This window comes from Pituophis catenifer, unplaced genomic scaffold (assembly GCF_029215685.1).
Source record: "Pituophis catenifer annectens isolate HBS135680 unplaced genomic scaffold, rPitCat1.0.hap2 SCAF_4, whole genome shotgun sequence".
Classification (NCBI taxonomy): domain Eukaryota; kingdom Metazoa; phylum Chordata; class Lepidosauria; order Squamata; family Colubridae; genus Pituophis; species Pituophis catenifer.
Window position 1 is genome coordinate 77,426,872 of NW_027256884.1, and position 26,987 is coordinate 77,453,858.

Consider the following 26,987-nt stretch of genomic DNA (forward strand, 5'->3'; position numbering starts at 1 on the left):
TACCCTGAAATATGCAGTAACTGCAGATGCTTTCCTGGCTCTTTTGAACTGCCTATGAAACAACTCTAGAATTGTTTCCGAGCCTTGCTGGTTTAGTAAAATAAATACCATATTTTTCAGAGTATAAGACACACCGGAGTATAAGATGCAGCTTAGTTTTGGGGGAGGAAAATAGGGGAAAAAAAATTTGCCTACCAGGTATTCATTTGACTAGCGTCCTTAGTCCGGTCACCTTCAGCACATTAGTTTGCTGGTTTTTTATCCCCTGCTTGGGGATAAAAAACAGCTTTTAAGGCACAGCTGAGAGGAAGCAGCGAGACTGGCTGGAAAATAGCAAAGCTCTGATGAGCTTTGCAAAAATCCAGCCAGACAAACTGCTGTCAGGAGGTCTTTGGACCGGAACTGTCTTGGAGGAACAGTGACGAAAGAGAGGCACCTCGGAAGACCAAGAGGAACAGGCAAGTTCCTCAAAGGGTCAGAAGTAGCTCTTTGATCCAGCGGTGGGGGGAGTGGGGGTGGCAGCCATTAAAATGACCACTCTAAGTTGGGGCAACCGGACTAAGATTTGTGCAGGAGCGAAGTTTGAATGGAGCATTGGATTTGGCCAATTTAAAGGTAAAAAGAAATTATTTGGAGAAAGCTTGAAAGAGGTCCCAGCGTGAAATGAGTGGCTAATTGGAACTTTGGAATGTTAATTGGAGGGAAAAGAACAAAGAGGAAGTTAAAAGACTAAAGCCCAAAAAAGAAAACTTTCTACCTGGACTTAAAATTGAATTTAGAGAAATTGGAAATAATACAAGAAAAAGAAAACTGAGAGAAAGCATTTTTTAACAATACAAGGAAAACAAATTGAAGATAAAGTATTTTCGATGTGGATTTAAAAGTAATATTTTGTTGCCTGGGGATTTGTGAACTGGAGAGAGAAGAAAGCACTACATCAAACGCTTTAAACATTGAAGGAGTACTTGTTTAAACAGCTGGATCCCGACCTTGAAAAAAGTGAAAAAAGAACAAAGCTAACTGGAATGGTTTAGATAAATGTTTGAATTGGATACTATTTGGAAATAAAAAAAAAGAGAGGGGCACTATATGGACTTGAATTTTAGCTACATATAAATTAAAATTAAAAAAAAATGAATTGACAATATGAAATGTTGGGAAAATGAGGAATTAATGTTTAAGAAGGTGCGTGAAGCGTTTAAGGGTGATAAAGAAGTGAAAATCTGGTTAGAATACAAAAAAAAAGGAAAAAGAGAATATAAATGTGAAGCAAGAACATAACGTTGAAAGAAAAATAACTGAAGATTACACTGGGATTGACAGTGAAAAACAAAATGTGGATGGGGGGAATATCACCCAAAAAAGAAAGGAAGAGAAGGAAATGGGAAAAGACTGAGAGGGAGAATTAAAAGTGTACCAATTTTAAAAATGAGAGAAAAGATTCAGGGAAAAAAGATCCAATAAATATAAAAAGAAAAAGAAAAAGAAGAAAATAAGAGAATGGGAGAAAGGGAGAAAAATATTAAGAAGTGGAATTTTGGACAGACCAAAGGAAAATTGGGTAAAAGGGGAAGAATAATGGAAAGAAGGAAGGGAAATAAAGCATTTATTAGTGATTTAAGGGAAATGTATTAATAACAATTATTACATACAATTATTATTAATAATAATTGTATGTAAGAAGTAAACAAGAAGTATATTGTGTATTGTAAAATGGATTAGCAGATGCAATATGAAATGAAGATTGGTTTAAATGTGAAAATAACTGAAATTAAGATATAAAATTGAAAGGCTAGTAAATGACGAAAATAACTAATTGATGTTGGAATAAGAAATTAGGAACTAAGAAAAATAAGAGGTGGAAGCTTAATTAAGTTAAAGGGTTTCAATGTAAAAATGGAATGAGTTGAAATACATTGTTAATAATTAAAAAATGTGATGGGGACTTTGAAAAATATAGTTAATAAGTGGGGAAAAAATACCCAATACCATTGTGCCCAATACCATTGTGGAAAATATTGAATTGAAAATGAATACAACAATGGACAGGAGGAGTAGGGGGAAGAAGGAGAAGAGAGAAGGAGAAAGAGGAATAGAAGAAAGGGAAAAGGAGAGGAAGAAAGGGAGGGGAAATAAGAGTAGAAGAGAAGGTTAGAAAGGGAGGAAGGAATAGAGGAGGGGGGAAGGGGAAGTAGAGAAGGAGTAGGGGAGGAGGAAAGAGGAAAATAGAAAAGGATAGAAGGGAGGAAAGAGAAAGAGAGAAAAAGAATTGTTGTAAACAAGGGAGATGAAATGGTAGAAAGGCAATCCCGAGAATGTGCAAATTTATTAGGATGAAGAATGAATTAATATGAAAGTTAAAAGGGAATTTATATGATTAACAATGGATAAAATGAGATAACTAATTGGAATAATATTAAGAAACTAGGATTTGAGGGCGATGGTGATGCTGTTTATAAAATAAGTATAGAAGTATTAAGATAAGATAAAAAAGTATGGAAAAAGAATATTTTGGCAAAAATGGTAACTATGTAAAATGAAATTGGATATGAAAAGTTGTATAAATTGTATAAGATACGATATAGTCGATACTCTGTTCATAAAATATGTGTGTGTGTGAAAGAAAAAAATTAATAAAACTTGATTTTAAAAAAGAGAAAAGCACACAAAGCACGGGGAGATCACGCTAGCGCCTAGTTAGGGCTGAAAAAAAGCTTCTAAAGAACAGATGAGAGTTGGAGTAAAGCACGGAGATATCCTGACTCTCTAGCGCAGTGGTTCTCAACCTTCCTAATGCTGCGACCCTTTAATACAGTTCCTCATGTTGTGGTGATCCCCAACCATAAAATTATTCCTAAAACCATTGAAAATATGTGTTTTCCGATGGTCTTAGGCGACTCCTGTGAAAGGGTCATTCGACCCCCAAAGGGGTCCCGACCCACAGGTTGAGAACCACTGCTCTAGCGCCTCGTTAAAGCACAGCAGACAGTCCAGGGAGCAGGGAAGATCGCTTCACTCATTAGTGCCTTGTTAGAGCCTCTTTAGGGCTGAAAAAAAGCTTTGAAAAAGCTACATTCAGAGTATAAGAGTATCCAAATTTTCAGCCTCTTTTAGGGGGAGGAAAAGGTGTGTCTTATTACGGTTCTATTGTTAAGAGAGATTAACTGCACCAGAAGCTACAGGAGCTGTTTCTACTAGATATGCATGACAAAAATCAAAATATGAAGCACTGCCTCTAGGTCTTGCAACTCTTGTTTTTATTACTTACGTTAGGCAAACAGGCAGACTACAACTTTCAGATTTGGAATTTTCCTTTCCCATTCCTTAGTTTAATTTGCATTTTGGAAAGGGAACAAGCATCTTTGGCTAACAGATTGCTCATTAATATGGGCAAAGGAGTCAGCAAACGAGTTTTCCATTGTCACAGGATTGCAGGTAAGGTAAGGTACAGAATTAGAAATCACCCCCCCCCCAAAAAAAATAAATAAAGAGAAGGCAAAAGAAGAATCTGCAAAAGAAATTAAGGTTTTGTTGTCTCTCAAAACAGTTTTGGCTTATCTTATTTTTCATGATCAGATGTCTTCATGCCAAGATATTATGGACAATTTAGTTGTTATATTTGTATGAGTAAATATGCATGGAGAGACATGCTTAAAATTTGCTATTTTTAAGCTTCCAAAGAGTTTTAAGAATAATTTGGAGCTATGTTTGGGAGATATCCATAGTTTGAGGATACATAGTATAAAAAAAACTTTGTTATGAAATATAGCATTGGGATACACAGAAAACTATCATTTAAATTATGAGTATAACTCTCCAGCTTTTCTATTCTTTGGAATAAAATAAGGACATCATCTATTTTTCCAACAACTCTGTGGGGCAACAATTCATGGCGATATAGATATGTTGAAGATGAAACTTAACTCTTTACTCCCTTTCTTAGACCTAATACTTAGTATTTTAATTAGAATTTGTTCTCACATATGTACATATACACTCATGACAATAGTTAATACATTTTTATTTTCCTCCAAAGAACTGTGGGAAATAATGAAATGTAGAGATAAAAATACAAACACCTGCCCTCTTTTTTTCTATTCACATAAATAACCTCCAGTTAAATGGGTGCCACATCAAAATCGGAGGAATTTATGAGATGTTAGAATAAACTGAACATTTCCCTTAATACACCTATGCTTTCTTAGCTACCTACACTATGTCACTGGCCTTTTATTGATGCAATCATGGTTAGTATTAAGTATATTAAAAAGCCAGTTTTACCTACATTGAAATTTTGCATTGACTTTATAGTAATTTGGGCATTAATACATTCAAACCAAAAGACAAAATCATCACATGAAAGCAATCCTTCTGCAAGTTCAATGAATAATAATTTCTTGAGCAAACCCAATTTTTGAATGACTATATATATACATTTTACATAACACAATGCAGCTTTAGTTAAAGAACTTGTACAAAAAGTATATTTGCTTGGATATATACAAATTTTAATCATTGATTTCCTTTAGAAAAAAAAAACACCAAAAGGATATTGTTCTTGTTGAAAGATATTATGGGAACAATTACATGTTCTGCCTTTGTAATTTCCAAGAATGTCTGTGATAATAGGCCCACACTCATGACATCTCCATTCTTGGTGAAAACAATTGCATCTTTTCCCAGCCGCATAGATCCCGATTTAAATCCATTTCCATACAATCCAACAGGAACGTGGCCATTCAGTGTAACTTTGTCACTGAAGCCAAAACTGAAATGGGTTTGGGAAGATGAAAAGAATGTTAATGTTACATTGCTTATATAAGAATATCCAAGTGAATATTCTTCTTTTAACCTGAAATACAATGCAACTTTAATCCTAGTTAACAACTACATTTTAGAAGCACCTGTTGGTATAATTGATGTCTAATAATATTGCTATAATACATTATAAATTATATAATCTGAAAATGACAAAGTAGGTCCACACTGTATATTGTATATATAACAAAGACTCAAAATATAGCAGGATAAAACTACACATCTTGGTTAGATGGTTATCTGTCCCCATCCTCTAATTTTAAAGGTGAGTATGTTCTATAGCCAGTAAGTCTAGCATCTTTAAGTTGCTAAGCCACAGCAACTCTTTTGCAGTATCCTAGGGTCACATGATCACCTTTTGTGACCTTTTGATAAGCAAAGTCAGTGGGGAAGCCAGATTCACTTAATAACTGTGATAACTAAACCAATGCAGTGATTCATTTAACAACTGTGGCAAGAAAGTTCGTACAATGGGGCAAAACTTACTTAACAATTGTCTTGCTAAGCAACAGAAATTTTGAATTCAGTTGTGGTCATAAGTTGAGGACTAATTGTATACAATCATATTTTTAGATTCTAAGATGTATTCAGCATGAATAGGAAGTAAACCTTGCTTACCTCAACATCTTATGCAATTTATCCGCATTCATACCATTCCCATTATCCATGAACGTTAAACATACATTCTCATTTATAATTGTTTTGTCAATCCACATCTGTTTAGCATTTACATCAGGGTCATATGCATTATCTAAAAGAAAAATGCATAGGTTATTATTAGGATTATCATGATGATTTACTTAACTACTTTTCGTCTGCATCGATTTGTTGTAATGCTAAAAATATAAAAATAAAATATACTTTGTGTATAAAAACTCTACCACTACAATCAAATAAAAAAAGTAATTTTTAGCTTTCTAAGATCATCTAGGTCGGCTCCAGAGCCGCATCTGGATCTTTTATCTCTCTGCTGCGGCTCCCTGTCGTGGCAGAGGGCTGAAGGAGCTGTCAAGGGCTGAGAGAGAATGGCGGGGACGGATTTTGCGGGGTGGAGGCCATCCCCCAAGCCTGGCTTTCCTCCTCCCCAAGAGAAAGAAGGGGCGGCTGAGTGCTAGTACAAAAGCCCAGCGGGGGGGGGGGGGGATGCAGCACTGGCCCAGCAGAAGCACCCCCATCGGCGAGTTTGACGGTGGAGAGGCTTGGCCTGGCTCTCATCATGGGACACTGTTCGGCATCTCTAGATGCAAGCTACTGCCTTTGAAATGCGCCGCGCCTTTGAGGAAACCGGGCAGCAATGGCGGGGGGGGGGGCAGCGGAGATGTCAGGGCTGCTCCCTCCCTCCTTAGCAAGGTGGGCCTGGAGGAACACAGAGAGTTGCAGGTGAAGCACTGGAGGGTCAGAAGGCGCACTCCAATGTCACCCCAACACGCATTTCCAGTGTGCACTCCTCTGTCCTGAAGTGGGATTGAATGGGGGGTAGGGGGAGGGAGCAGGGGCAGGGGCAGGGGCAGACCCAATAAAAATCCAATTTCCACCAATAAATGGGGAAAATAAAGGCCTGGCGATCCAGAGTCCAAAAAGGAGGGTGAGATCTGTTCAGAGGATTGGAGAGTAAATCAGTCGAAATTTGGGCAGGAGGCTATTCAGAGAGGCATCTGCCTGGGTCTCTTCTTCCCTTCCCCTTAGAAAATAGGTGTAGGTGTGTGTGTGTGTGTGTGTGTGTGTGTGTATAAATAACAGCCCGGGATAGCCTCAGCCACAAACAACAGTTGCTGTTATTTTTGCCGAGAGCTTCTAACCTACACAGCATTCTTTAATAAATACTAACAATAATGAACAATAATATATGGGATTAAAGGAAGGAAGGTGAAATCAGAGGAGACGGGAAAGAAGGAAGGAAGGGAGGGAGGGAGGGAGGTAAAATCAGAGGAGGGGGGAAGGAAGGAAGGAAGGGAAAAGAAGGAAGGAAGAAAGAAAGGAAGGAATAAGGATGTGAGGGCCCTCCGGAGGCTACTGCACAACACTTCCATCATTTCTGAGTTGTGATGTTAAAGAAATCCAGTGTCACCAGGGAGAAGTCAAGTTGTGAAAGAGTGACTGAAATTCCTCACATTGAAACTAAATGGTGATAGGTCATAACAGAGATGTACATTCTCCCTGACAAAGTTCCTTGTTATGTGCCCTATGATTTAAATTTCAGATAAATGTATTTCTCTGCATACTGTCCTCTTAATTCAGTGAGGTATCCCAGGGCACTGCCAGGGTTGAAGGGAAGATACCCCAAGAGCCAGTCTCATCTCTGTACCCATCAAGCATTCCATGTCTTGGTTTCTCTTTCCCACCCCCATTTGCTCTTCTAGCACACTTTTCTTTCCTTTGATCTAACAGGTAAAAGTCTTTGAACTACCTGAGAGCTAAACTTTAGTTGTACTTGAAATCTTAATTTCTCCAGAGGGCTCAAATAGTGGAAAGGAGAGAGAGAGAGAGAGACAGACAGACAGACAGAAGGGCCAGATGGGACAAATAATTTAACAACCAGTTCTCCGCCCTAATGACTGGCTGGGTAGGCATGGCTGGGGGGAGGAGGGTGTCATGTGACTGGGTGGGAATGACTGACATCAAGTTAGCCACATCCACCCAGGTTTTGTGGCTCACGGTGTTTTCTTTTCTGTGGGAAATGGGTCCAAATGGCTCTTTGAGTGTTTAAGGTTGCTGACCCCTGATCTAGGTGGAGAGGGAACTAGAATCATGAAAACAATGGGGGAAGGCAATGACAAACCACTTTGTTTGCCACCCAGAATTCTTTTGGTTAGATGGGCAGTTATGTAAATTTGTCAAATAAATAAATGTGATATATCCTCCTACTTTAAAACATAAAATCACTTGCTGAAATTATGTTCATTAAAAATTCTACTGTATAGTTTAGGTCAGTAAAAATTAACAGCAAATCTACAATATAAAGAATAGCTACCGAGTCAACCGGAAGCATCACGGCAAGACAGTTTGGGAAATAGCGGGCTCCGACGAGCTCCGCGAAATTCAGGGCTGCCAAGGGGTCTTCGGACCGGAACTGTCTTGTAGGAACGGAGAAGAAGGAGAGGCACCTCGGAAGACCAAGAGGAACAGGCAAGTTCCTCGAAGCTCAGAGGAAACTCTCTGACTCTGCAGCGGGGGCGGCAGCCATTGTGACCGTCAGGAAGCTGGACCAAGTATTGATAAGGAGTGATGATTTGAACGGAGCATGAATGCCGGATGAGTGATTGCCAGCTCATAGGCAAAAAAAAAAAAAAAAAAAAGATTTTTAAATCTGTCAAAAGAGCCCCAGTAGAATAATAGCGGCTAATGGGCATGGGGGAAAGGAAGGAAGGAAGAAGGCTAAAGCAGAAATTTAAAGTGACAAAACCCGAAACGAAAATTGTCTTTTGGATAAAAATATTTGGAGAAATTAGAAGAAAAACCCCATAACTGTGTAGAGGACTGGAAAGAAAATAAGCAGATTTCTTTTTTGAATGTTGGAGAAAAACTAAAGAGAAACTTAAAATTAAAGTCCTGTAATAGAAGTTTTGTACCAAAGAGAGAGAGAGAGAGAGAGAGAGAGAGAGAGAGAGAGAGAGAGAGAGGGAAACGGACTTTGTAATTTGGACTGGACTTTAATTGATTTAGTGTATATAAAAGTAAAAAAGAAGAGGAAAAAAAATTAGTAAAGATTGTTAAAGTGGATTGAAAACAAAATGGATAGTTTTTCAGGCTGCTGGCTGGAATTGTGGATTGTAGAGAGACATCTTCAGAAGAAATAAGATCATTAAAACACTGAATTTTTGCTTTGGAAAAAACCTTGAACTTTGTTAGTGATAACAGCTGTGATAACAGCTTTGATAGTGGTAACGGCTGTGAGAACTTCTGACAAGAGTTTGTTTGTCTGCAAGCAGCTTGACTTTGATGATTAAAAAAGGAGGATTACAACGCAACTTTAAATTGGAATAATATTAACTCAGAAAGAATAAAATGGTGCAGGAACTTAATGATGAATATGATGTACCTATCACTGAAAACAGAAGTAAGGGAAATAATCACAATGTTGCATGGAAAACCGAAACCTGATGATTCAAAAATTGTGTTAGAGTACACTCAAGATGACAAGGAAATAATGAATGAGAAGCAAGAAAGAGAGATTGACAATAAAGAAGAAGAGAAAGACAAAGAGATTGACTATGGAAAATTAAATGATTATGTGGTAGTAACAATAAAAAGGAGAATTGTAAAGATTACATTGGAATTAACAATGGAAAAAATAGGGTGGAAAGAGACAAAGAGGGAAAAAAGGGTGGAATAGAAAGAATATAAAAAATTTAAATGATTACACTGGGATTAACAGTGAAAAAACAAGAAAGAGGGAAAAGGGATGGAAAACAACGGGAAATACAGGGCAAAATAGAAGAGTTCAGGATTTTAAAATACAAAATGATTACACTGGGATTAAAAGTGGAAAAATAAGAAAAAGGGAAAAGAGATGGAAAATAATGGGAAATACAGGGCAAAACAGGAGAGTTCAGGATTTTAAAGCACAAAAGAAAAGAAGGGGAAAGAAAAATAAAAAAATAGAAATAGAAATGGAGAAAGGGAGAAAGAATGAAAGAGGAATATGTTGTATACATTTAGAATTGAAATATGAATTGAAGTAAGATTTATAGATGCAATGAATGTTAGAAAAAAGATGAGATTGTGATACTAATTAAGTAATATAAAATAATGGAAAACTATATGGATGTATGAATGAATTGAAATAAGTTTTAGAAATATGACAAATGAGATGGTAATAGTTGGAATATTTTTACCTAAAATTAGAGAAATTGTAACAATTGGAATATTCTTAATTGCATTGTTGGAATTTATATACTGATAAGTTTTAGAAATATGAATAAATTTAATTAGGGAAATTGTAACAATTGGAATATTTTTAACTGCACATTTGGAACCTAATCAAAAAAGAAAAAAGGTAAAATATTATATTATGAATTAATTAGATTGTGGTGAAAATAGAAATGATTAAGATATTGTTTGAAGAGGTATAAATGCATATATTTGACAAAGTAATTGAAAATTAGAGATAAGATTCAAGTAAATATATAGTGTAAGTAATTTGGTTTATTATTATCATATAAAGAGAAAGGATTGCTATATAACTAACTGATTTTTATTAAGATGTTGGATTATATTATTTGGAATAAGATTTAAGGAAATATAAAACATTTTGGTTTATTATTTTGGTAAGAAATGAATGATTGTAATACTAGGAATTATATTATGTGACATTTTAAATTTAAGGGGTTTAATATAGAGATAAAGGGAAAAATTGAATTTGGTTAAGATTAGAGGTTAGGATGAAGGATAATATTGGTCTATAAAAAGAAATAGAAAGAATAAATACTATGGCAAAAAAAGAATATATAAATTGTGTTGAAATGACTAACAATTGTTTAAATTTGTGAACTGGCCAATACTCTGTTCAGAAAAAAATGTATGTTTGTTTATCTGTGTAAAAAATAAAAAAACTTTTAAAAAAAAGAATAGCTACCATGTTTCCCTGAAAATAAGACCCTGTCTTATATTTTTTTGAACCCCAAAAGAAGCGGCCTTATTTTTGGGGAGGTCTTATTATTTTGGGGCGCATGGAGCAAGATGGGGCTCCTCTTGCCATCTTACCTGATTTTCAGTTCTGTCTCCCTAACCCTAACCAAAGGAAATAGCGGGGACCGGCTGTGCATGTGTTTAAATATTTTCGGGGAGGGCTTATTTTCAGGGGCGCTTATTTTAGCGCATGCACTCAAAAATTTGATTGGGCTTATTATCAGGGGATGTCTTATTTTCGGGAAAACAGGGTAAATCATGAGTTCTGAAGTTAGAATAGCTAGATCATGACTTGCAAAGATGTCTGAAAACAGATATTATTGAACTACATACAGAAATGCATTGTACATAACATAAAAGCTTCAATTGAGTAGGTAGAATACTGTTCACATACCTATAAGTTCAGCCACAGCGCTGAAAGGCCAAGTGTGACTGGTTGAGTTTGTATGCAAAAATTTGGGACACAACTGAAAAGAAAAAAGATTTAATGGTTAACACAAAACATTTTATTTAAAACTCTTTCTGCAATATAAACTTTACCTGCTCTCAAAGGCTGCAAATATTTACCTACAAATACATTGTAGATATTAACTATTTTTGTACTTAACTAGTTTAAGTTACACAAGAATTTGAAATACTGTAATTACTCAAAGCATATTCAGGGTTTTAAAATATTGGCTTATGAATTAGCTGTGATTGCTAGCTGGCTTACATTTGTATGACATGAGATGACCCAAAAACTGTTTGTGAAGAAAGGACAAAGACAATATTTTTACTTTTTTTTCAACTTCCTTCTAGAATATTCTTCTTGGTCTTGGATATAAGTTTCAAGGGAACTGCTTTTCTTGGGACAATATAGAACAGGCATCCTCAAACTATGGCCTGCGGGATGGATCTGGCCCGCTAATGCAATCTATCTGGCCCACACACAGTGGTGATTAAGCCCCACCCCTGCCCTTCCCAGCCATCGCCCATATCTTCCAGCCCACGGGGATCTGCTCACTCTCTCTTTTGGGGCGGAGAGCAAACCTGGAAGTAGCTGCCCGCTGTTCTCCGCTGTCAGGCAAAGAGAGAGGCGGAGAGACAGATTTGGCTCGATTCGACCCTCACCCATCAGCCAGTCTCCCTCTGTGTGTGTGTGTGTGTGTGTGTGTGTGTGTGTGTGTGTGTCTCGCTCTCTCTCGTTCCCTGTCTCTGTATGTCTTCTCACTTGGAAAGCCCTGCATGCTTTCCTTGGAGCTTTTCACTACCTGGTTTTCTTTCTTCCTTTTGGAAATCTGGGCTTGCTGAGGAATGAGCAGCAGAGGCTTCTGTCCTCCTCCTCTTCTCACGCGCACCCTCCTGGCACCAAAGGGGTCACTAGAGGAGGAGAGGGAGGAGAGAAGCCTCCGTTGGTCATTCCTCAACAAGCCTGGATTTCCAAAAGGAAGAAAGAAAAATGGGTAGCGAAAAGCCCCAAGGTAATGTAGGTAATGCAGGTCTAGCTAGATGATCAATGAAGGGCCCTCTTTATTCATAGTATTGTAAGAAAGAAAATGTGCTTGTTTGAGAAAAGCAAATGTATCCATAGAAATAGTACAAAGGCAGACAAATTCCTTTGAAGTAGAAACATTCTATAAGAGGGGCCCCTCAGTTGTCAGAGATAGAGACATTTGGTGATATACAGTTTGAAGGTTAAAGAGACCAAGGATGACCACATGAAATATCAACAAGAGATAATTTGAATCTATGCTTCGGTGATTTACAAGAAGAATTATGACTGTTTGGCAAAGATAATGTAACAAACTTAGTAATTAGAAAAATGTCATTTGATGTAACGAATGTCTGCAATGATAAAACTGCTGAATTCACTTTGTTTGAAAGTGTATAAAAACTTTGGGCTGAGAACCATAATGGGTTCAGATCTTGAGGTATCAATACCTATCTGATCCTTATTGCAATAATAAACTGACTCTGTCTGCCCCGAAGGGATGTCTCTTAATTCCTTCCTTCCATAACAAAGGAAAGCATGCAGGTCTTTCCTAGAGAGTGAGAAGAGACACAGAGATTGGGGGGGGGGGAGACAGACACACAAACAGACACACAGACAGAGAGAGACACGGGGGGGGGGGGAGAAGAAAGAGAAAGAAAGAGAAAGATGAGGGAGAGAGGGGGGAGAGGAAGACAGAGAGAGGGAGAGAGAAAGAGAGAGATGAGAGGGAGTGTTTAAGGTTGAAGCCAGGAGAAGGGACAATAAGAAGCAATGGAATCTTTCTCTTCAAGTTTTTAAAGAAGGAACAGATTTGCTTCATGTTTCAGAACCCGTCAGTTCATATTACGAGGAAGGGGTTTATATGAGGACTGTGCTAATCACAAAGCCTTTTGACTTTCAATAAAATAAAAGATTCCACTAAACTTCTGAAATAAGGTGATCCAATCTATGTCTCACTCAAGATCAGGATTTTTATGGGCCTTGCAGTGGGAGATTTTATCTCCACTCCCTTTCCAGATATTTGAATATCTGCAATGATGCAATCTCACCCAGGTTTTTATATGAATAGTTCAGTCCTGCAAATGTTTTTATAGAAGATGCATTAGCTTTTGGGTCCTTCTGAATATTTTTGCCTTAGATCCTGATGAGAGCAGTTCACCAAAGGTGACTCTGGGTGGCACACAATAGTGAGATAAAACTATATAAAAACTATATATGTAAAACATAAAAACCCATTGTCACTGCGTTATTTTATTTGCCAGCTGAACTCATCATTTCTGGACTGTCAGACTCTCCGTAGCTTGCCAACTTCTTATCAGTAAGCTACGTGTTTCCGTATCCACCCACATTCCTTCACTTGCTCTCACACACTCTTTTCCTTTGTTCTCTTGCCAGAGGTCCGGCTGGACCGGCAGGAGATCTTATTTGCCAAAATGTAGCAATTACTTTTCTTAGTTAGTGAGGTGTTTTATTTTCTTTATAACAAATAAATGAGTTTTATTAGAAACCTTCCTTCGCGTTTCTTTTCCGGAATATTGCAAACAAGGATAAGCCTCGATTCATCTCCTCTAAACCAGGGTAATTAGTCCCAGAGCCAAACATGGGATTAATAAATGCCCTGACACCCATATCAATAAATAAATTGGCCACGCCCACCCAGTCACATGACCATCTAGCCATGTCCGGCCCCCCCACCAATCTGAAGGACCATGAATTGCACCATTTAAAAAGTTTGAGGACTCCTGATATAGAGTAACTTTTTACAATATGTGGTCATAGCCACTAACTAAAATAATTTAAAGGATTTGATGGAGGTTAAAGGAATAAAAAAGTTGCTAGGAGCCTGTTGTGGAATGATGAGACCAAACAACATTCCTAGTGTAATGTGCAAGGTTCAGAGCCAGTTTTATACATGAAGCTTTGAACAAGGAGAGAACTCTGTTACAACGGTTTTATACACTTCTAAGACAAAGGATTCTGTTAACTCAGCAGTTTATATGGTCATATACATTTGTTATATTTAATTGACATTTCCTAATTACTAAGTTTTATATTACCCTTGCCAAACAATAATTCTTCTGTAAATTACTGGAGCATAGATTCAAATTATCTTCTGTTGATAAACGACTTATAGCTCATGTGAATACCCTTGACCTAACCAACCTTTAAGCTGTATGTCATTAGAACGTTCCTTTCTTCTGACAACTTAGAGGCCTCCTAAAAGTATCAAAAGGATTTTGGCTGAGTTTGTACTTTTTCCAACCAGATGCATTGCTTTTAGAATAGTGAATAGAAAGTTATCCAGTGGTCATCTATCAGATCCCTTCATTTACATTAAGCCTATGTATGATTGCATTGGGATATAATTGATAGAATAGATAAATAAATGGAAAAAAGGAGGTGCTCATGGAAAGTGATGGCAAAATCAAAAGAAAATACTGCAATTCAAAAAGTAAATGTTGAACATTGTTTTCAAATGAAGGGTGTCCAATGGTATAAATATAAAAATGGCTGAAATCTCATGTGATCTTAGCATTGTCACCTTGAGGTCTCTTGTGAAAGCTCCAATATTCTGTGAAAGTTAGTAACGTTCTGAGAACTTGGCATGTGCGTTTAATATTAATTACTAAATTTTTTCAGCACTACCTGGATGGAAGCTGTTATAGGCACTGTACTATCTATGTGCAATAAGCATAAATCATAAAAGTATGATATACAGCATAGTAAATTAAGCTTTCTAAGATTATTGCCCCATATCCAATTCCAACAAAAAAAAATGTACAGGGATAAAAAAAATTGTGCAGCACAATTTCCTGACACTTTTTGAGGAGGATAGATAGATGGGAGATTATGTAATCTATTCTTCTATAAGAGCAAATATTCTAAGATAATAATAAGTCGTATTAAAAATGCATCAATTCTTTCCTGCATCAATTTCTCTCAAATCTTCATTTACATTTATTACCAGCTTCCACTCCTTAGTTTTCACAGACAGCCAATTTACGGTATTTTTCTTTGTTTCATCTAAATTCATGCTCTTTACCATTTACAGCTCTAATTGTATATCACACTTGCAATCTTCAATATCCTATGGTCATTATCAGGGTGGATTTGATTTAAATCGAGTTGATTTAAATCACAATTTAAATCATGATTTAAATCACTAGTAAAAAGGCTTGATTTAAATCAACTCGATTTAAATCATAATTTTTAAAGAGCAACTGTCATCTCTGCTACTCCTTTGACCCACTGTTGACTCACCAATAGTCCCAGTGTTGCAGAATATACAGCCTCATGCTACATAACTAAGCTCCATTTCATGCTGAATAAACTAAATTATTTATGTATCTTAAATAGAAAACTATCTTACGATAGATTTTTACCCCAAAAGTTTTTTATTAAAATAAATTAGATAAAAAAAAAACCCGATTTAAATAAAAAAAAAATCTGATTTTTTTTTATTTTTTAAAAAAAATCATTGATTTTTATCCACCCTGGTCATTACCAAATGGGCCTGTAGATATTACACCAAGGTTTTCAAATAATGTTTGTTAGTAACACAGAGAAGATGTAAATAAGATATCCAGGTATCAAATACAGGTAGTCCTCAACTTACGACCAAAATTGAGCCCAAAATTTCTGTTTTTTTAAAAAAAGTTTTTTATTAATACAAATTAAACACAGTGGACATAGCATGACATCTCCAGTTTCAACATTTTCATTAAATTTTACCTTATAATTAATACACTTCCTTATCTCTATACAAGTTTACACTAATTATCACATTTCAAATATATATATTCTTTCATCTATGTAGGTTACATCAATATCCAATTCAACTGTATCTAACATAGAAAATTAACATAAAAGCTTCTAAACATTTTACTTGTCAATAATCCTTCCTCCCATCATTCCTCCCCCTGTCCAGCCAATAATAAAATTTGTTCCAGATTTCATAATACTCTGAATATTCATTCTTATCTTTAAGTTCTAAAATCAGTCTGTCCATTTCTGCACAAATTAATATTTTAGCTAACACTTCTTCTTCTGTGGGCGTCTCTTTGTTTTTCCATTTTTGTGCAAAAGCCAATCTTGTTGCTGTTAGAATATGTAACATTAGATAAATTGTACTCTTGTATTTGCCCTCTATAATGCCCAGTAAAAAGAATTCTGGTTTTGCTTCTATAGTTTGCTTTATTATCTCTTCTAACCATTGTCTTATCTGGTGCCAAACTTTTGTGGCTTTTGGGCATTCCCACATGTGATAAAAAGTCCCTGGCACTGCCTCACACTTCCTACACATCAACAAATGTTTTTTTGCTTATTTTTGCTAATCTTGTGGGTGGGAGATACCACCTATAAAACATCTTGTATAAATTTTCTTTTTATGTAGTAGCTAAAGTAATTTTTGTTTCTTTCCTATAGATCCTGCCAATTGTCTAGATCGATGCTATAGCCAAAATGTTTAGTCCAAATCAACATAGATTCTTTTACTTGTTCTTCTAACATATCCTGTTCCAATAAATGATGATATATTTTCCTTATTGCCTTCTCCTCTGTTCTTAATAAAATTTTATCTAATTTTGTTAGCTCCGTTTTTATGCCCCCTTCTTTTTTGTCCTTCACGTATTTTGATTGTACTTGGAGATATGCCCACCATTCAGGTTCAATTCCTTCCTCATTTAAATTTTTCCTGGGTTTCAACTCTCCTCTTTCATTTAACAAATCTTTATATGTAATAACTCTTCCTGACTTAATAAAATTTGGATGTGTGAACATCTCCAATGTCGATATCCAATTCGGACCTTCCATATAAGTACATTGCCTAATTTTAATCCAAACGTCTAAGGGTGTCCGTCTGATGAAGTGCTTCTGGAAGTACTTGTGAACCTTGTATTTCTCTTCCCAGAGAATAGCGTGCCACCCTATCTGCATATCATGGCCTTCCAGCGTTAGCAACCTTCTATTTTTTAGATGTATCCAATCACTCACCCATACAAGAGTTGCATACAAGAGCCCAAAATTTCTGTTGCTGAGACATTTGTTATATGAGTTTTGCTCCATTTTACGACCTTTTTTGCCACAGTTGATAAGTGAATCACTGCAGTTGTTAAGATAGTTGCATGGTTGTTAAGTGAATCTGGCTTCCTCATTGACTTTGCTTGACTGAAGATAATCATATGACCCTGGGACACTGCAATCCTCATATATATGAATCAGTTGCCATGTATCTGAATTTTGATCACATGACCATGGAAATGTTGGAATGGCCATATGTGTGAAAAACAGTCATAAATCACCATTGTAACTTCAGCCACTAAATAAACTGTTGTATGTTGAGAACTTTCTGTACCTTGCAACTATCTCCACAAAATACTGTGGCTCGCTCAGTATTCAAGCAAACAAAATGTATATAGTATACTTGGTTTATGGTTTATTAAATTTGTATACCGCCCTTCTCCCGAAGGACTCAGGGCGGTGAACAGCCAAAATTAAAATACATACAGTATAAAAATTAAAATAAATTAAAACAGAATTAGATCATTTTGGCTTCCCCAAATTTTAAAACCCCTTACCCATAAAATAGCCCATTAAAATTTTAAGCCAGCCCGGCTTGCTGAAATAGGAAGGTCTTCAACGCTCAGCAGAAAGTACGGAGGTCTGGGATCAGTCGTATTCCTGGGGGTAGCTCGTTCCAGAGGGCGGGTGTCCCCACAGAGAAGGCTCTCCCCCTGGGGGTCGTCAGTCGACATTGCTTGACCGACAGCACCCTGAGGAGACCCTCTCTGTGGGAGTGGATTGGCCGGTGGGAGATTATCGGTGGCAGAAGGTGGTCTTGTAAATACCCGGGCCCTAAACCATGGAGCGCTTTAAAGATGAGAACCAATACCTTGAAACGCACCCGGAAGACCACCGGGAGCCAGTGCAGCTCGTGCAGGAGAGGTGTTACATGGAAGCGCCATGTCGCCCCCATAATTACCCGCGCAGCTGCATTCTGGACCAGCTGGAGCCTCCGGGTGCTTCTCAAGGGGAGCCCCATGTAGAGAGCATTGCAGTAATCCAGGCAAGAGGTGACGAAGGCGTGAGTGACCGTGCATAAGGAGTCCCGATCCAGAAAAGGGACGCAACTGGCATATCAGGCGAACCTGATAAAAAGCCCCCCTGGCCACGGCTGTCATATGCTCTTCTAAAGACAGCCGTGCATCCAGGAGGACGCCCAAGTTACAAGCCCTCTCCGTGGGGGCCAATGACTCGCCCCCAATAGCCAGCGATGGCACCAGCTGGCTATATCGGGACGCCGGCAGCCATAGCCACTCGGTCTTGGAGGGGTCGAGTCGGAGCCTGTTCCTCCCCATCCAGACCCGCACGGCCTCCAGGCACCGGGATATCACTTCAAGGGCATCGTTGGGGTGGTCTGGGGTGGAGATGTACAGCTGAGTGTCATCAGCGTACAGATGGCACCGCACCCCAAATCCACGAATGATCTCACCCAGCGGCTTCACATAAATGTTGAAGAGGAGAGGTGAGAGGACCGACCCTTGCGGCACCCCACAAACAAGGTGCCTCGAGGTCAACCTCTGCCCTCCCAGCCAACACGGACTGCAACTAGTCAGAGAGATAGGAGGAGAACCACCGTAGAACGGTGCCTCCCACTCCCAACCCCTCCAGCCGGCGCAGCATGATACCATGGTCGATGGTATCAAAAGCCGCTTAAGAGTCATGCTTATTTTCCCAAGCAATTAATAGTGCCATTGTTTTTATCTCATTATTGTGGGTTTTACACTCTTAACACTGTTAACTATTTGGCTATTATTGTTTTATCACTTACACTTTTACTGCTTTATCACAAATGAAACTTACTGGTTTCTGTATGATTTTGATTCAAACCTCTTCTTAGTCACATGGCATTAAGTAAACATTTCTGAGGCAAAAATCTTACAAAAATAAAAATTAAAAAGATCATCTTAGACAACATGACAAGAAAATATTATTTCCTCGAAACTGCAACAAGTCACTATCAGATTCCAAATGCTGCACTAATGGATTGATAAGGCAGCTGCACGTGTTTATCCAAAGATTGCAATTCTGGTATTATTTAACAAACAAAACCACGCGATCATGTGGTTGTAGACTCCGCCTCACTTTATAGAGAACCAAAAACTATCTCCAATATCCAAATAGGTCACTTCCTTGAGATTCTCGTTTTTCGTCTTCATACCATCACATTTCCCACGAGAAAGACTACTAATTGTTATGAGATTGCAGGTAAAATTCTAATATAACCATCTAACCTCTTTATCCTCTTCAAATCAAGTAATTCAAATCGACTTTATCTGCTCTTTTAACACAATTCTTAAAGCTATGTAAATTATTTAAGCCATTGGCAATAACAACTTTAAAAATGAAACTCCCAAAAGGTATCGTTTCCAAAAGGCAACCGGATTTTATATAGCAGGTAAAAGTATAAACATAATTTGAATACATGAAAAGAGTAAGTAAAAAGGAATATTAGGACAGGGACGGTAGGCACGCTGGTGCATTTATGCACGCCCCTTAATTTTCTTGGTTTTGTTTTTTCTTTGAAAACATTTCGCTTCTCATCCAAGAAGCTTCTTCAGTTCAGATGAGAAGCGAAATGTTTTTTTTTTTTTTAAATCAAGGAATTCCAGTAGCCTTTTGGAAAAAGCACCTTTGGGACAACCTTGACCTAGATGGTTGAGAATCTCTATAGACTTTTCAGAATCAAAACATTCTCAGCGATGCGGCTCTCCGGGACTAAAACAGAAAACCAAACACGACTTCACTGCAAAAACCCGTTAAAAGCAAACCAATATAATCAAGCAACCCCTCTTCCACTTTTCAACGTAGCCAGATCCGTAACACGAACAATAAAACCAGAAAAGAAAGCGAGATTCGAAACTGGAGAAGAAACCTTCCCTCCACCCTACCCCCCCCCCCCAATTCGAGGAAGGAAAAAAAAAGGGTGCAACACATAACTACATTGCAAGTCTTTTGCTTGGCAAGGCAGGCAGGGTCAAAAGGAAACCCTCCCCGCCCCCTTTGCCTCCCCTCCTTTCCCCTGGCCAAAAAAAACAAAACAAACCCACAACCAAATTCTATTTCGTCTCTCACCGCACTAAGAAGAATTCCACTCTGGTTCTGCACCGCCGCCATTTTAACTCTACTACAAAAGCCGCAGCCAACCTAAAGCTTCCTCTTTCCCAAATTCAATGTACTTCCGGGGCGGGGCCTGGAAAGGGAAACGTATATTTTTCCTTCGCTTTCCTTATCTGTGTTGAGAGCTAGGGAGTTTTTTCTTCTTCTTCCAATTACCCTCCAGTAGAAGGCATCGGCTATCGAACCTTTCATATCTAGTGTTTGCCTTTGCATCTGTGCTTCTTTCCCTCCTGTCACTCAAGGAAGCGCTTCATTCGTTAAATAATCTATCGCCCAACAGCTTTTCCATAATAAATCTTATGGGACGCAGTCTTGCGCGCTGTTTGCTCATTCAGTAAAGCGAAAACAAGCATTAATTGCAGAATGAGACCGATCGTCCTGATTTCGAAACCCTAGTTTAGTAAGCCAAAGAATCCCAAGAGCATCTTAGAAATACTAGCAATGAGTCGAACTTTCAAGCTTAGAATCTGGCAAAAAATGACCGGAAAATGGATACAAATAGAGAACGTTGCGTCCTGAACCTTCCAGATTCAAAACATAAACTATGGACGTGACCTACCAATCGAATATAGAAAGTTTTAGTCATTTGATTATTTAAACTTTTAACTGACAAAAGTTGCTGAAAATATTACTATTTGTTTTCTTAAGGGCTTCAATTGTGTGATGTAGAAATATACAGATCAGTGGTAATTTTAATCAAATGGAATAATGCATTAAAAGAAATCTTTACTTTTTCAAACCAGGAGCAGTAACTTCTCTAGTATGCTTCCAGCCCTTATCAATTAAAATGGAGGAAATCAACCTAAATGGAAAACATAAGTAATATCAAGCAATGTGTTCAGGAATTGTGTACATTTGAATATCTCTATATCCCTTTTCTCATAAGATCTTGGAATTGTGGCTAGTCTTTAAATCAATATTTTTAATTAAAGCAAAGTGACAATCACTGTTATGGAGGGGTGAATGAGAAATGGTGAGAAGAGAGAAATAATTACATTAGATGTTAACCATAAACCAATCAGCAGTAAGATGTGACCAGAACTTTCTGTGTTAATTAGTTATGGTAGTTAACTGATATAGTGTGGCAGATGCATTGATTTATATAGCCCTTGAGAAATGGCATTGAATCTCTTTATATTATCGATAAAAGATTGTAAAAGATTCTTGCCTGGGCATGTTTCTGAGAAAACTGAACAATTATCAGCAGTTTGTCCCCAAAATACAAAATTAATTCAAGTTATCTATTCCTGTCTTCATTAACAAATTTGCAATCTAATTTTATCATCCAAAATTAGGCTTCTGGAAGCATTTTTAGAAACCAAAGGGTTTCTAAAAGGCACAAAGGGAAAAGTGCCTTGCAGAACAATGTGAGGTTAATACTATATAAACAATCTATGAAGAATAGGTAACCTCTTTACAGTAAAGTGAATAAAATAAGGTGAATAAGGTGAATGGGAAAAAAGTGAATAAAGTAGGAATCATACAGAGTCAGTTACATAAACCCTAAAGGACACTCTTTATTCACTTTATTATAAGGGAGAAAGGGTCAGTTAAAGGACACTCTCTATTCACATTATTATAAGGGAGAAAAGTGCTTGGAGATTATATTAAAAATCAGCTAAATCCCATTATTGGTAATATATCTTCTGATGAGGCCTAGCTGTCATGGAAGGACAGCCATATGGAAAACACTTGAGGGGCTTCACTGTCAAAGACACAAAGACATGTATGTTACAAAGAGTTAATTATTACTTAAGGACAGCAATAAATCTCCCGTATTAGTAATTACAGAACTAAGGAAGGTTGTCTAGCAGAACTAAGGAAGGTTGACTAGCTAAAGATAAAGTAATTACAGAACTAAGGAAGGTTGTATAGCTGAAGATCTTATAAACTAGAAAATAATGGTTTAGTAATGGTTTAATAATTAGGAAGTGTGTCAATTATCATATAACAAGTGTATGTTAACCATATATGGAAAATGCATGAGCTCACCAAACCCTTATGTTAACCATTTATTTATTTATTTATTTATTTATTTATTTATTTATTTATTTATTTATTTATTTATTTATTTATATGCCACCCTTCTCCGGAGACTCAGGGCGGCTTATAATGCATTAAGCAATAGCCTTCATACTTTTGTATATTTTATACAAAGTCAGCTTATTGCCCCCACAAACTGGGTCCTCATTTTACCCATCTTAGAAAGGATGGAAGGCTGAATCGACCTTGAGCCTGGTGAGAATTGAACTCGCAGTAATTGCAGGCAGCTGGATGTTAAATGCTGCCTTAGTAGGAGGCATTAGCCTCCTACGCCACTCAGGCTCACCATATATGGAAAATGGATGAGCTCACCAAACCCTTTATCTTGGAAACATATATAAACTGTCTATCAGAGCTCTTTCTTTGTTCAGAATTCCAGGTACAAATCTGACTCTGAACCTGCGCGATAAACTGTATCTGGCTGACCCAGGAATGTTGTTCAGTCCCAATTTTTCCACAACAACAGCATATGAGTCTTCGGAGAAAGGCGGCACATAAATTGAACTAATAAATATCATATAATCTATTCATCCTGTTTATTAAATCCATATAATGCGCGCTCACATTTTCGGTGCTGGGGCAAACCAGTTGTTAAATTATGTGAAGCCCACCTCTGGCCCTATCCATGCTTCTCAGCATACACAAACATGCAAGCATGGCACCTTTTGAGGCTAAAGAAGATGGGAAGAATTCTAAAAGATACGTTATTTAAGCTTTCTCTACCTTGTTTCTTGGACATTGACATTTATCACATTCATTTGGAGGGGTGGCTCCCTTTGATTACAATATCCTTTATATATAATTTTCCACCCAGCACATCCAACAAAGGAGTATTTGCCATCACTGGTAGCAGTTTGTTCCACTGTCGACCATTAGCCATTTTGTGAATAGATAACGTTTCGTGACAATAATTTAACCTACCAGATACTCTCAAAATTCCAAACCTGCCACAGTAAGATTTGATTTCCCATTCCTGCTTTAAACAGTACTTGAACCAAGTCTGGGATAAATTTTTCACATTTCCCTATTCAAAGCATTTCACTGTAACATACATTAATTTTCTAAACATCCATGGAAGCGATGATTTACTTTGAGACAGAACTTCCTTTTCTGTGGTTTTTTAAAAAATTGATTATAAGCATGGGTTTGGAGGTATTCCAGAGAATACAAAGTTTACATGACTGGCTTCTGTATATTGTTAAAAATTCAGAGACAAGATGTTATAGCATATTGTACAGATAATGGTACGCCAATAAATAATCACACTTTGTATTCCAATATGGTACATATGTTTGTATGTAAACAGTTAAAAAGAAGTTAAAATCATATCAGAATGTACTTACATTTACTTTTAGAAGTGATGGAATATTTGTATACTATGAGAACTTTAGTTTCCTGCCTAAAACTATGACTCACAAACTGAAACCAAATAAAATACTTTCAATTACCAAACTGTACATACCTTTTTTCAGTCTCAGTTTCTGATTAAATTTCTCTTCTCTTCTCTTCCTCTTACTCAAAGACAACAAATGAAGAGGAACAGTAAATAAAATGTAGACAGATCTACATTTACATTAGATCTTTCATTCTGATATTCCAAAGCATTGCTTATACATACATAAAAAGCATTATCAACCATCTGATGTGAACTGGGGTTAATAAAAACTGAAGTATGATGTTTCCCATTTCTTAAAAGCATATCTATAAGAAAAGTAGCATTGAACATAATCTAGGTCACCCAATTTATGTATTTTAACTTGTTACAAGGTATTTTTCATAGTTATATTTTGAATTAACACTTTAATCACTTTCTTAAGGTAAATTTCTGTTTTTTCTTAGCAGAAAAAGAAAACTAGTGTTGGAAGAAATATCCATCTGGTTCAGTTCCAAGTTGGGAGAAAGACATTGGAAACATGGAGGCTGATTGGAAAGATGGTTTAATGATGAACAGAACCAACAGCGTTTCTTGTTCTGATGCAGCTGACAAAATGGAGTTGAGGGGGTGGGTAAAGCTTCTTTGGGCTTTGTATTTGAGCTTCCTGTTCCTGTGCAAGAACATGTATTCTATTGGCTATTGTCAGATTCTTATCATGTAGGGATTATGTAGGGGTCATAGCTGGCTCTATAGGCAAAAGAAGATATGCAAATCCTAGGTGTTTGTCTGAACTAATCTGGTCAACCTCTCGTTTATTGTTTATCTGAGCTCCCAGGTTTCTGTGATTTTGAAGTTTGGACTGCGATGAACTGTCTAAAATGTGACATATTTTATTAGGCTGATTATACTTATTTTTTGTCATTGCTTTTAATTGTCCTTTTCCCAATAACATTACATTTCTAAATGTAATGTTGGTTTCATTTGTTCCAGAAAACCTGGAACACAAGACAGTTGAAAGAAGCTAAGGACCTGAAAAAGTATATGAAACTAGAAAGGCAGTTTGGATAATAGTGTTATCAGGTGTTACAGTACATGATGAAAACTAATTTCTCAAGCTAAAGTTAATGCAGCTAAAATGCTAAGCATACACAATTTTTTCTTAGTTATATGCCCAGTATTTGGATTCAAGATAATCAAAACTGCAGATTATTCATGCATGAGGGCAGGGGTGAAATGCTCCCGGTTCGGACTGGCTTGGCTGATCCGGTAGCAATGACGGCTGGTGGTTTGGAGAACTGGTAGCAATAATCTCTGGTGGCCCCGCCCCCACCTGCCCAGTCGTTCACTCAACAGGCGTGGCCGCCTTGCCCACCACCTCTGTGCACTGCGCTTGGAAGGGGCCGCCACGGCCACTCTTATGATCGCTGCTCTCACTGTCTTCCTTTCCCACCTGTCTGCAGACGTCCACCTGCCCTCCTGGAGCACTGCCATGCCATCGCCATTCGCTTTCTTCCTTCTGCCATGAAACGAAAGCGAACAGCGGTGATGGTGCTTCGGGAGGGCAGGTGGACATATTCATTATAGTTGTCAACTGCAGATGTCCGCCTGCCGTCCCTAAGCACCACCATGGTGAACTAAACAACCCATTGTGCCACGCCTCCTCCTGCAAAGAGCCACGGTGCCAACATCTGCTCAATGCTCCATGCACAGCATTGCCCAGCTGCCGGTGGGGAGCAGCATGGGCAGGAATGATTCCCGTGGACCCTGCCATTGCCTGAGCAGGTAGGATGACGTTGAGGACTCAGAATAGAAAAACCGCGAGGTTTTGCACTAGGCAGCTGGCCTTACAGTGGTGGCTTGAATGGCCCAACTAAAGTTGTGCTTGCTGGTGAATGTTGGTGCAGGGACCTCATCTTCAGTGCTGCTCCAGCCAGCCAGCCCAAGCCCAAGCTGGGCTGGCTGCTCTGGCCCCACCGGCTACTGGGTAATGCTGCGCACAGAGCATTGAGTGGCTGTTGGGTGCATGGCTCTTTGACGGTGGCCAGCCCAGTGAGGAAATGCATGGCCTCGGCTTTGTGCTCAAGGAAGCAAAGGGGAGTAGCGTGACAGCGGCTTCCCTGCTCAGCCCTGACAAGCTATGCATCCATGGTGTCCACACCAGCATCCCGAGAGGAGCAGAGAAGATCATCACTTGCAAGCAGACAAGCAGATGTAGCAAGCGTATACCGTGCCATGGGAAAAATGAGAGGCCCTGTTGTCACACAGAACCTGCTGCTGCTTGAGGGGAGGGGCCCAGGAGAACGTTGAGACTCGGGGAGTAGGTCAGTTGGAGCTAGCTGACTCAGGGCTGCTCAGAAGCCACCGCCGCCGCTGCCAGAAATTTGGGTTCCTCGGCTTCAGATCGCTCCCTCCCTCCCTCTCTCTCTCTCTCACACACACACAAAAACAGAGGTCAGAGAACTCTCTTGTTCGCTCTCTCTCCAAGCGCCCCATGCACAGCCCATTTGAAGAAAGGGCATGCATGGCTGGGCGCATTTGGCTGCAGGAGGAGGCCCGGGTGGAAGGCAGCTTTTTCTGCAGCATCCCCCTCCCCTGTTTGGATTGGCCTGCAAGGGGGAGGCTCTGCCTTTGCAGAAACAGGGTGGGCAGTTTGTACGGAGGATTGTTGGGGGGGGGGAATGCGTGGCCCTCCAGGATGGAGAGCAGGACAAGAGAAGGCTCTGAGGCAGTCAAGACAGAGGGAAACTCAAAGCATTGGGGGCTTCAGAAAGGCAGAATGTACTTCAGAATGTGCAGCTCCTGGCTCTAACAATGAGTGACGTGAGTGATGTCAAGTTGGCTATGCCCACCAAGCCACGCCCACAGAATCGGTAGCAAAAAAATGTAGATTTCACCCCTGCATGAGGGCCAGCTTACAAAAACAAAACAAAACACCCTCCCCCCCTACACTTGAAGGACATTTACACTGATTTGCAGCAAAGGATTGCTTGTATTTATTATTTGTTAATGGAATTAGTCCTTTTTTGTGTGTGCCCCATTTTGGGCCTAGGAAGCCACCCTGAAGCCTCCTGGGAGCAAAAAGGCCACGGGGGACTGCTTCAGAAGGGGAGTAGAGGGTCTCGAGAAGGATCTCCAAACCAGTCCCGCTGGCTCCCTCTGTAATTGCTGTCTTTTCCTCCATCTTCCCTGAGTCTTTATGCTGCCTATCAGATTGGCGCTCAGGGCCCCGGACAGCACCCTGCTAATTGGGTAGCTGAGTTGAGGTTTTAAAGGAGATTTGGGTTAATGTCAGGGTTCCAAGTAACACCCCCAACTAAGTAAGACTCTGAGGCATTCAGTTCCTCAAAGATCCATTTTATTAGAGATGTCATATTGGCACATCTGGGAAAACCTGAATCCTGGATTTTCCCCACCCAAAAGGAAGTCAAAGTCCTTTTCCCTGCACCCAGATGTCCATCACATGGTCCAATCAAT

At 38.6% G+C, this 26,987-nt stretch overlaps 1 protein-coding gene across 1 annotated transcript in view; it reads right to left on the bottom strand.

Annotated features, from left to right (window-relative positions):
* MORC3 (MORC family CW-type zinc finger 3) overlaps nt 1–20,133 on the bottom strand; it is a 51,360-nt gene extending 31,227 nt beyond the window's left edge. The window contains exons 1-4 of the mRNA XM_070944315.1: nt 20,051–20,133; nt 10,841–10,913; nt 5,437–5,569; nt 4,554–4,768 (exon numbers count right to left, since the gene is read on the bottom strand). Coding sequence (XP_070800416.1) covers nt 4,554–4,768; nt 5,437–5,569; nt 10,841–10,913; nt 20,051–20,092 — 463 coding nt within the window. The 5' untranslated portion in view covers nt 20,093–20,133. The remainder of the gene's footprint in view (nt 1–4,553; nt 4,769–5,436; nt 5,570–10,840; nt 10,914–20,050) is intronic.
* Nucleotides 20,134–26,987: the final 6,854 nt, after the last annotated feature.